The sequence below is a fragment of the Danio rerio genome, chromosome 9 (genome assembly GCF_052040795.2).
Source record: "Danio rerio strain M-AB ecotype USA chromosome 9, GRCz13ab, whole genome shotgun sequence".
Classification (NCBI taxonomy): domain Eukaryota; kingdom Metazoa; phylum Chordata; class Actinopteri; order Cypriniformes; family Danionidae; genus Danio; species Danio rerio.
Genome location: NC_141029.1, coordinates 54,082,711 through 54,095,000, shown reverse-complemented (window position 1 = coordinate 54,095,000; position 12,290 = coordinate 54,082,711). Strand labels below are relative to the sequence as shown.

At 38.3% G+C, this 12,290-nt stretch overlaps 1 protein-coding gene and 1 long non-coding RNA gene across 20 annotated transcripts in view; one reads left to right on the top strand and one right to left on the bottom strand.

The window, feature by feature from the left end:
* Positions 1-12,290, bottom strand: part of baz2bb (bromodomain adjacent to zinc finger domain, 2Bb) — a 129,454-nt gene that overhangs the window by 10,571 nt on the left and 106,593 nt on the right. For 11 of the 19 annotated variants that reach the window (XM_087268425.1, XM_087268429.1, XM_087268433.1 and 8 more), the window contains 6 exons: positions 12,164-12,226; positions 8,372-8,516; positions 2,597-3,060; positions 667-925; positions 228-383; positions 1-102 (listed from right to left, as the gene is read on the bottom strand). The exon at positions 1-102 is cut by the window's left edge and continues 59 nt beyond it. In XM_087268425.1, the coding sequence (XP_087124551.1) occupies positions 1-102; positions 228-383; positions 667-925; positions 2,597-3,060; positions 8,372-8,516; positions 12,164-12,226 (1,189 nt within the window). The remainder of the gene's footprint in view (positions 103-227; positions 384-666; positions 926-2,596; positions 3,061-8,371; positions 8,517-12,163; positions 12,227-12,290) is intronic. The other 8 variants (XM_087268438.1, XM_087268435.1, XM_087268439.1 and 5 more) reach the window with 1 other exon arrangement.
* Positions 1-12,290, top strand: part of LOC147835440 (uncharacterized) — a 456,431-nt gene that overhangs the window by 372,232 nt on the left and 71,909 nt on the right. The window lies entirely within an intron of this gene.

The window sequence follows — 12,290 nt, the reverse complement described above, 5'->3', positions numbered from 1 at the left end:
CACTGATGTCCACCTCCATGGCCTGCTCCTCCACACACCAGTGTTGCACTGTCTCCTCAGTGAGACCATTGTGCTTCAGCTGCGAGACCTCCATCACAGACACTGGAGAAAACCAGTTCAATTTCAAATGCATTTCAGAGTTATATTAAATTGAATTTCGACATTACCTTTGCAGGCCTTTACTCAAAAATGTGCATGACAGTTAACATGTATAACAGTGATGGTACCGTCTCTGTTTCTGCTGCAGATCAGAGCTATATAGTCCATGTGTTTCTGCAGCTGTTTCTGCAGCTGCTTCTCTCGAACCCCTCTGGGATGACAGGCTTTTTCTATGGACCGCAGCTCCTCCACAGAGGACACTTTCCACCAGCCGGTCAACATCTCTACAACACAATAACACATATAGGCTTGCTGAGATGAGAATCTGGTCATCTACAGATTTTACCATCTAAAATGCTTGAAAAGATGATTGTAATCAAGGCAAAGCAAGGCACGTTTATTTCTTCACTTCGCACACACAATAGCAATTTAGAATGCTTTACATAAAGAATAAATCACTGTACCAGTCTTTTCTTACTAATTCATATAGTATATTAAAAATATAGTTTTTTTATATATATAACATAAAGCCTTTTTATAACATAGCATAGTTTTGTTCTGTTTTACCTTCAGGAATGGGTTGCGGTAACGGGTAATCATGGTTTTTCACCGCCTCGATCACAGGTGAAGGTGTAGAGAGGGCTTTCTCTGTTGGAGATTCAGGAGCTTCACTCTTTTTATTGCTCAGGTTTTTAGTGTCCTCTGAAAGCAGACCACAACCACTGAGAATCTGAGCCATGGAGACCCCAGAGAACGACATGTTTGGTCTCAAACCTCCATTGGGCCAAGCGCAGAACGGCAGATCTAATATGGGCATGCCAGACTTCTGCAAACACAGCGGAAAACACAAAGCAAAAAAAATAAATAAAAATGTCATCCATAATCAGCTTCTGTTTGAGAAGCTTGTATTTGCTGCATTCAACCCAAAACTAATCTTTAGCATTTAAAAGAGAAGAATTATATATATATATATATATATATATATATATATATATATATATATATATATATATATATATATATATATATAATTCTGTTTAACGGAGAGAAGATTTTTTCATTATATTTCCAATATATAATATGTGACTAGATATTTTTCAAGACACTTCTATACAGCTTAAAGTGACCTTTAAAGCCTTAACTAGGTTAATTAGGGTAATTAGGCAGGATAGGGTAATTAGGCAAGTTATTGTATAACGATGGTTTGTTCTGTAGACTATCGGAAAAAAAGTTGCTTAAAGAGGCAAATAAATTTGACCTTAAAATGGCTTTTAAAAAATTAAGAACAGCTTTTATTCCAGCCAAAATAAAACAAATAAGACTTTCTCCTGAAGAAAAAAATATTATCAAACATACTGTGAAAATTTCCTGAATCTGTTAAACATCATTTTGGAAAAAAAAAAAAAAAAAAAAAAAAAATATATATATATATATATATATATATATATATATATATATATATATATATGTATGTAATGTATGTATGTATGTATATATGTGTGTGTGTGTGTGTGTGTAATGTTCTTTAAAGTGTGTCTGTCTCTTTCTCTCTCTATATATATATTTTTAGGGCCATTTTAAGGGGTAAAAACAAAAACAATGGTCCCAATGTAATTCCTGTTTTACATTTTTTATTTCTACTGCATCCGAGAATCCAAAAAGTTATATATATACACGCACACACGCACGCACGCATGCACGCACCCACGCACGCATGCACGCACCCACGCACGCACGCACGCATACACGCACGCATACACACACACACACAAAGTGCTCAGCATATATAAGCACACCCCCCATCGATCTCTCATTTAAATGACTATTTTCTATAGGATTCTTTATAATATTATATTATATTTGTGCATATACATTACATTAGTTAGTACTGAAGCCAAATCTAGAGCTCATCTAACAAAAATTTTAAAAAATAGCTAACAACAAGAGAAACAAAAAAATATATACAATTTTGTTGAAATGTTAGTCTAATAAACATTTATTCATTAGACTTTTAACTCATTTTTTTTTTTATCGGAAATATTGTGAAAATTTCCAAGCTCCATTAAATGTCTTCATGATATATTTGAAAAGAATAAATATATCACAGGAGAGCTAATGATTTTGCCCTCAACTGCATCTGTATATATATGCACAGTTGAAGTCAGAATTATTAGCCCCCCTGTTTATTTTTTTCCCTAATTTTCATTTAGCAGAGAGGAGATTTTTTTTTTCAACACATTTCTAATCATAATAGTTTAAATAACTCATTTCTAATATTTGACTAGATATTTTTCAAGACATTTCTATACAGCTTAGTGACATTTAAAGGCTTAACTAGGTTAATATATATATATATATATATATATATATATATATATATATATATATATATATATATATATATATATATATATATACACACACACACACACACACACACACACACACACACACACACACACACACACACACATGTACAGTAAGCGCAATAAATTACCTGCAGCGCTGTGAGTGGGAAGCTGTTGATGTGCGCAGTGCAGTGAGCTCCAGCAGAGGGCGCTGTGGGCTGTGGAGATGAAGATGCTGAAACTGGACCTTCAGTCAGAGAAGATCCGTCACATGGAGAGCGTGGCAGCAGACTGAACCACTGAGCATTTCTCTCCGTCAAAACCTTAAAGAGCTGATCATTACGGCCGTTGGAGAGGTAGCTGTTATTACCTTCGGGAACAGGGCTGGTAGGTAATGAAGGCCGGAGTTTGGACACTTCCAGAAGCCTGTTGAACTTGGAGAAAGAGCCGGGTTTCTGCAGGAAGAGGTTAAAGGAATCTGCGTCTTGTGTAGCATTATGTTTTATCTCTGTGGTGTTGCATTTTATTTCTTGTTCCTCTGATGGTTCTTCTTTGACCTGGATGAGAGGAGCATTCTTCATCCTCTCTCGCTCTCGCTGCAACTCTTCTGGACCTGGAGTATGGAAGCATATGAGTGGCATAATTCAATTCAAAATGTAATATTCAAAATGGCAATGCAATATGTTAAATGGCAATGTATTTCTGTATTTGAATTTGCATTTTCCAAGACATATGAGCAATGTTTGGTGCAGAATGAAAATGTAAATTAAATTACATTGTTTGCATTTCTCATTTCAAACACTATTTTAATATGTAAATTGTATCCACATTTTAAAGCTTTATAAGTAGCAAAATTAAATTAAAAATGCTATACACTAACTGAATTTGATGTGAATAAAGTACAAGCAGAAACTGTAGCAAAATGATCATTTAAATGTTATTTGTCATAAATGCATTTACACTCGTGTCTAGGAAACGCAGGATTACATTTTCAGCATAACAGCATGGGATGTGTGTAGCAAAATTAATTTTGAAATGTAATACGCAAAACGATAATGCAATATGTAAATGGCAGTGTATTTCTGCATTTCAGTTAGCATTTTCCAAGACATATGTGCAATGTTTGCTGCAGAATGAAAATGAAAATGAAAAAAACAGAATGCATTTTCATTTAACACATCGCGACGAATGAAAGCCGATTTGAAATTGAAAATGCATTCTGGCCTGGCCACGCCCACAGACGGCCACCGTTGCTGCAAGGCGGGTTTTAGGTTCATCACAGCTGCAGCGAGGACTATTTGGGACATTTGGCAGCATAAACATGGCGAAGTCTGTTCCTCAGCGGCTTCGTGAAGCTGCACGAGCCCTCGAGCGTGAACTGGGAAATACTTTAGAAAACCAATCACCTCCTAGCTCAGTAAAGTTGGCCTTAGGTTTGATATTCGCGCACGCAGTTTTAGGGATCATCTGCGATTTACATCAACAGAACCAAAACGCACAGTAACGCAAAGCAGAAAAAAATTCTAGAAGATTCCAATAAATGGTTAGAGGCTAGACTGATTTAATAGCAAAGCTACTATACCTCTAACTATATGGTACATACAATGCAGAAATAGGCAATAGCTCTTGTCATAAGCATACAGTACACATCAGCTAAAGCCCCTTTAGGTTCTGTCGATGTAATTTGCAGATGATCCCTAAAACTGCGTGCGCGAATATCAAACCTAAGGCCAACTTTACTGAGCTAGGAGGTGATTGGTTTTCTAAAGTATTTCCCAGTTCACGCTCGAGGGCTCGTGCAGCTTCACGAAGCCGCTGAGGAACAGACTTCGCCATGTTTATGCTGCCAAATGTCCCAAATAGTCCTCGCTGCAGCTGTGATGAACCTAAAACCCGCCTTGCAGCAACGGTGGCCGTCTGTGGGCGTGGCCAGGCCAGAATGCATTTTCAATTTCAAATCGGCTTTCATTCGTCGCGATGTGTTAAATGAAAATGCATTCTGTTTTTTTCATTTTCATTCTGCAGCAAACATTGCACATATGTCTTGGAAAATGCTAACTGAAATGCAGAAATACACTGCCATTTACATATTGCATTATCGTTTTGCGTATTACATTTCAAAATTAATTTTGCTACACACATCCCATGCTGTTATGCTGAAAATGTAATCCTGCGTTTCCTAGACACGAGTGTAAATGCATTTATGACAAATAACATTTAAATGATCATTTTGCTACAGTTTCTGCTTGTACTTTATTCACATCAAATTCAGTTAGTGTATAGCATTTTTAATTTAATTTTGCAACTTATAAAGCTTTAAAATGTGGATACAATTTACATATTAAAATAGTGTTTGAAATGAGAAATGCAAACAATGTAATTTAATTTACATTTTCATTCTGCACCAAACATTGCTCATATGTCTTGGAAAATGCAAATTCAAATACAGAAATACATTGCCATTTAACATATTGCATTGCCATTTTGAATATTACATTTTGAATTGAATTATGCCACTCATATGCTTCCATACTGGAGGAGTGCAATAATTCATCATCATAATCAGCAGGGGTTTTTTTTTTTACACAATTATAAGTTAAATAGGCAAAAATAAACTACAAAAGGGTGGGCCATTTATATGGATACACCTTGATAAAAAGGGAATGGTTGGTGATATATATATATATATATATATATATATATATATATATATATATATATATATATAAATGATATATATATATATATATATTAGAGGTGTGAACCTATACTGGTCTCACGGTTCGGTTACGATTATCATGCCTTCGATTCGGTTCAATACGATATTTCGGTGCATTGACGATGCTTTCCATATACAGTGTTATATTTTAGGGGGGAGGCTATAACAAGCTGTCTGTATAAACACACAGACACACAGCACCACACTGTCTCTCATTCTAACACAAACATAGACAGCACCAAAGAAACAAACACACACACACACACTTAAGCCCTCGCAACAGGGAGAGCTCGCGAAGAGCGGAGCAAAAAAAAGAAAAAAAGAAGCCGACGGTCCCTTACTGAGAGCTCCTCTCAGCGCGAGCTATCCCGGCTAAACACATATTGCGAGGGCTTAAACGGAGCAGTGCTTGTACTGTCGAACGAACAAAAAGAAAGACAGCTGTGAAACATAACCAGCTTTGTCTTTGTGTAGGAAACACACTTTAGATCTTTTTAGGGTAAGAGGTTTTTGAGTTATTGCCGTCTGTAACTGAATGTGTGTCAGGAATATCGAATACAAAACCAACTGTACCGCGCTCCTTTCTGGCGCCCCCCTGGATGTACAGCGCCCTTAGCATTTGCCTATGGTGCCTCTGCCACGGGCCGGCCCTGAGTTGGCTGAGTGTTGTAAATACTCGCGCTCACCTCCCTCGCGACAGAGCGCATAGGAGATAAATGACGTTAGTACATAATAACTGGTTATGATTATTGCTGAACCGATACAGAATTGTCCGCATCTGCATCGCGGTGCACCAAAGAAACAATTAATTTTGACACCCCTAATATATATATATATATATATATATATATATATATATATATATATATATATATATATATATATATATATATATATATATTAGGGATGTAACGGTATTGTAAATACCGAAGTCGCATGACTCGGTAAAACTATAGGTCTTCTGAGAAAATTTGCTCAGGCGAATGAAGCGAACGGGAGGTAGCTGAAACTTCATTTCCCATCAGCCCCGGCGTGGCCATAATCCTTTGCGGTCTGTTGTCGCTACAGATCCAGTAATGCGGAAATGGAGTGTGCTGCTAGTAGTGGAGATGAAAAAAAGATGGAAATGATCGAACCTAAAGCAGGTGTTGTCGCCGCGCGCGTACTGAATAGCGGTGCTGTCGCGCGCGTTCTGATCAGCTGTGTTGTGGCGCGCGTATTGTAAAGCGCCGAGGGGGGGTTGAGCGCGCATACTCAAGAGAGGTGTTATCGCGCGCCTACTGAAGGGCTGGACTGGACGGAGGTTGTGTCGCGTCGCGGGGGCACTTTTGATCGTTTTGGAAGGGCATTTTCTATCCAAGACTAAAAAGGGCATGTGCACTGCACAGGTTGAGCCCTATGTGTGCACGTGCCTGCAAGTTGGGGAATACGACTAATAACAGTCATGGGGACTGCAGAAACACAGCACACTGTTCAGATTGATGCAGACATTGACTTGTACCGCAAAGAGACCTCTATCTCACTCATGGTTTGTCCTCTCAAGTGGGGGAAAGACAATGCACAACGTTACCCACTGCTGTCAACATGGGCCAAGTCATATCTCTCTTGTCCCAGAATCCTCAGTCCCAAATGAGAGGGGTTTTTTCTGTTGCAGGGGACATTGTAAATACCCAGAGATACCAGCTTTTACCAGATTATAGTTATATGATCATTTTCCTTTAAACCCATCTCTATCTAAGTGAGTGATTAAATGTTAAATGTGATGAGTTTTTAACAATACTAAATTGAAACTTTATTTTTTTACATGGTTTAATAATTTTTTGTTATTAAAATTGAAGTTCCTGTTTCAAAGCTAACAGATAGATGGCTAATTTGTATGTCATTGACACTTTTGGCACTTTTTTGGGAGTATTTTCAAAAGTTTTTTTTTTTCCTGTAAATGATTCAATAAATACCGTACCGTGACATTCATACCGAGGTATTACCGTACCGTGAAATTCTGATACCGTTACATCCCTAATATATATATATATATATATATATATATATATATATATATATATATATATATATATATATATACACACATACATAATTAGATTGACTTGAAAGTGACTTGCTAGACTAAGCTACGACTTGACTTGAAATAAGCAGTGACTTGACTTGACTTGAGTCTAACAAAAAATGACATGACTCGCTTGAGACTTGAAGGTTATGACTTGAGACTTGCTTGTAACTTGCACATGTGTGACTTACTCCCGCCTCTGGTGCTGCTGGCCCAATTTAGGAAAATCAAGACCTGTTTAAATTGATTTAAGACCTACCACCCAATATTTCAGTGAATTTGAGACTTCTTAAAACTGAAACGCCTGCTTTTAGGCCACAATAATTCATTAGTATGGTGTAGGGCCTCCTTTTGCTGCCAATACAGCATCAATTGGTCTTGAGAATGACAAATACAAGTCCTGCGCAGTGGCCAGAGGGATTTGGAGACATTCTTCATGCAGAATAGGAAGGGTCCAGGTTTTTATGTGATGCTGCTGGAGGAAAACTTTTACTGACTCGCTCCTCCAAAACACCCCGCAGTGACTCAATAATGTTAGTCTCTGGTGACTGTGCAGGCCATGGGAGATGTTCATTACACCACTCTGTCACCAGTCTTGCTGTGTGTATTGGTGCATTATTATCCTGATACATGGCACCGCCTTCAGGATACAATGTTTGATCCATTGTGTGCACATTGTCCTCCAGAATGGTTCGGAAGTCTTTGGGAGTGACCCGGCGCCCATCTAGCACAAGTATTGGGCCTAGGGAATGCCATGATATACCAACACTGATCACCCCAATGCTTCACTCTGGGCATGCAGCAGTCTGGATGGTACGCTTCTTCTGGGTTTTTCCACGCTGCAACTCTCCCAGATGTGGGAAAGACAGTGAAGGTTGACAGATTTACATTGATTCACAGCTTAATGTTTTCACTGCTGGCACCATTGAAAGCGACATTTGTCATCTGCACGAGTGACCAAAGGTTTAGCTGTAGCAGTAGGCCATGTATATTGATCCTTTGGAGCTCCAGACAGTTTTACTAATAATTTTTCTTAAAATCTATAATACTATCTTTTTCTGTGCTTTAAAAAGTCTTTAAAAGCTTGTACCTGAGAGATTATTTAATTGCAATATACCGTGATGATGCTGTTTGTCTCACCGTCTCCGCTCTCCAGAGCCTCCACAAAGACTCCTCCACACTGAGGCAGAGCCCAGTATCGTCTCTTATATCTGTCCTGACCCAACATGATGGAGCGCAGAGAATGAGACGCCTCCAACAGCTTCCGGCGCAGCTGAGTCTGATGCTGGAGGACAAACCACAAGACATATTCATTGTTTATTTTAATCCATCTCATCTCTGATAATTAGACCCACACAGAATCTGGCATGCAGAAATCCATAGATTTCCACAGAGTCAATTTACATACCACCCCAATCTGATAAAAAAATAAAACTGAAGATCACAGTCCAAAAATTAGTACACCTAAATTAATATGTTGGGGGAAAATAAAGATTACAGTTTTAATTAACAGGACAAATCACGATACATATAATTGCAATAACTAAATTGAATTTAAATGTAACTTCTTTCAATTCCTAAAGATGTTAGGTGAGCAAACTCTTATTTTAATGAATATACCCGTTTCATAAAACTGCTTGTACTAGCTATATTTACAGAGAAATGGATACAAATATTAATTTTAAAAGGGAACGTACTCGATTATGCTAAGCCTCGTAGATGTGTTCCCCTACAATCAAACATTTTCAAGTAATCTGGCAAAACATATCGCAGAAAAACTAAATATTGCAATGTCCATTCATTCATTTTCTGCTGACTTTCTGTGGCCGGGTCGTGGGGGCAGCAGTCTTAGGCCCCATTTACACTAGTGCGTTTTAGTTTTAAAACAGCGTTTTAGAATGAAAACGATCCGCGTCCACACTCGCGTTTTACCCAGCGTTTCTGAACAGCTCTCCGTCCACACCAAAACACTGAAAACGCACATCACGTGACCACACACACACTCTCGGGCAAGCGCTCCAGCATTTCTACCCAGATGAGAGCTCTGCTTGTCGGACTGCTCATCAAGCATCTCCTGCTTGATCAAATCTCGCTATATTTGCTAAACGTGATATTTCATTCATGTTGTTGTCTTTATCTAGCGACATAGGCCAATTCCCTGAATTTGGTCATTGGAATCTATTACTTGTTCACAGGTAACGTGTTTTGGTTAAGTGCAAAGAAAAGTTAATGATTAATTCATGTACATTGACTGATCGCTTGCCTTTATTTCCTATAATGTATAAACTTATTGTACGTTATACTTTTATAATGGCCATTATCGACGATCAAAACTGATATTCAGCAGAAGAGAGGGTGTGTTTCGTATTTTCACTGAAATTGAAAGGAGGCAGTTGTTATCAGCTCCGTTTTGTTATAAATATCCACACAGTGATGATGACGCTTATATATACAGCACGACGCCTCAACATGTCTGCTGTCTGTTAAGTTGCTAATATAAAAAAAAAAATAGGCAGTTCCTTAAATCATGTTTACATTTTATTGTTGACAAAGTGAAACAACGTAGCCAAGGTGATGTGAATGAAGTTATAAAGTACACTGTTCCCTTTGAACATTTACCCGTGTCCTCGGTATAGTCTGTTTTCCATATCAAACTGAGAAGAAGAGACTGCAGCCTTGATCAAACTTGCTAAATCTGAACTTACAAGAAGAGGATGCAAGACTGAACTGTGTGTGTGGGTTACTTAATATTGAAGAAAAGCCCCGATCAGATAGGCAAACGTTGCAGCCCCGCCTCCGTTTTCAGATGTCTGTTTTCCATCATCCACACTGAGACGGAGCAGCAGCGTTTCAGAATGAAAACGGCCTCTCCAGCGTTTTCAAAAAGCTCCGTTTTCGGCATAACCGTAGCAAAACGTATGCATTTTCAAACTAAAACGCACTAGTGTAAACGGGGCCTTAGGAGAAAACCCCGGACTTCCCTCTCCCCAGACACTTCCTCTAGCTCCTCCGGGGGGATCCCGATGTGTTCCCAGGCCAGCTGAGAGACATAGTCCCTCCAGCGTGTCCTGGGTCTTCCCGGAGGCTTCCTCCCGGTGGGATATGCCTGGAACACCTCCCTAGGTAGGCGTCCAGGAGGCATTCGAAACAGATGCCCGAGCCACCTCAGCTGACTTCTCTGGATGTGGAGGAGCAGCGGCTCTACTCCGAGCTCCTCCCGGGTGTCAGAGCTCCTCACCCTATCCATAAGAGTGTGCCCTGCCACCCTCGAAAAAAAACTCATTTCGGCCGCTTGTATTCGAAATCTTGTCCTTTCGGACCCAAAGCTCATGACCATAGGTCCCAAAAGATGTGAAAAGAATCAGTCATTACATTTCCACACACAATGTCCATTTTTAAATGTATTTAGTGAAGCCCTTTCTCTCATCATTAGCTCAAATATTTGCTCTTTTTAGAAAAATGCAAGTGGACGAATCAGACCTCTTTCACTCAGTAAAATACTCAAATGTAAAGCAAGTATAGACATGTAATGCTCCTGAGACCACCTTATTAATTTTTGTCCTCTGCGAAGGACATTTGTTTTAATGAATTTAATGAGTTCAGCTTGTGGTGTCTTGCCATAATTTTCATAATATCTGATGTCCTCCACAGATGACATACAACAACAGAAGATCTGTGTTCCTCATTTTGTCTTGCATGAGGTTTAATTTACACTTTGTTTTATAATGTATTTTAGGCAGAATAAAAATGTCACCATATTTAAAACTAGTCATGAGCGTATTGTATTTTTTAAATTAAATGTACACATCATCTGGAAGCTGAATAAATATTCTTTTCCATTAATTTATTGTTTGTTAGGAAAGTACAATATTTGGGCGAGCTATAATGATTCGTTCGTAGGTTGTAGGTGGCCAGGTGACCATCAAACGTTTTCTTAGAGGATGACAAGCTGACAAAACATTGCTGTAACTCTGATACAAGTTTTATTTATAAAGAAAATTACAAAGCGCTGCAGTGTTTGTGTGTTCTGGGTTTGTCTGGGATAATTAGTCTTACCGAAATGTGAATATTCCATGCAAGCTGAAGCTGATTGGTCAATTATTGTCACGTGACTATCAGTGCGCTCATGAAATTCATTGAATTGTGTGCGTCTGAAAGGCGCACTTACACAAACTCTAAAAAAGACGTGATATGCGAACAGCCCCTAAAAGGCCCTCATTATTTGCGATATCCATCAGTTGATCTTCTTCCACAAACATGGTGGATTCACCTGATTTGTTGACAAGTGGGTTGCGGATTCATTCATTGGCAGTTCATGGGTTCTTCGCTGGGCCTTTAGCAAGGCAACTTTCAATGTTTCCTACTCATTTTGCTGCTTCTGGGTTAAATTTGGGTTCTCAAGTGCATGAGATGTAACCGAGAGAATACAGTCATTTTTCAAAATAAAAGATTGTTTAGACTCTAATTTCATTGTTTAGACTCTGATAATATATAAAATGGAAATAGTTAATGATTTCTTGTGTGGTTCGGTAACATTTGAACCACTGGTTGAGGACCACTGGTCAACATGATGAGTAGTACTATTAGTTTAATGGGTTGTTATCTAGGAATAACATACGATGGAATGTTGTGATCGACCAATCAGAATTAAGTATTTTAGAGACATCTTTTTATACCTTGTACTTTTTTCTACAGCCACATATCAAAAGTCTTATATCAAATATTGTATATTTAAGGTGTCGACCAGATTGTATTGTTATCATTATTAATTTTAAAATAATTGTTGTTGTAACTAATTCAAGGACACAAGCGGTTGTGTAAGCATTTCACTGCATATCATAATGTGTATGACTCTGCATGTGACAAATAAAATATTATTTGATTTGAATTTGATGTAATAATTTAATAAACTACATCCTGATGTTAATTTACCTTGCTAAGCTTCTCCATCTGTCTCTCCAGCTCCTCAATGCTTGTGGATTGATCGCCTTCATCCTGCAAAACAAGACCAAAATCAGCTGATCAAGCACTGATACATCAAGCAAACTTGCGTTCTTCT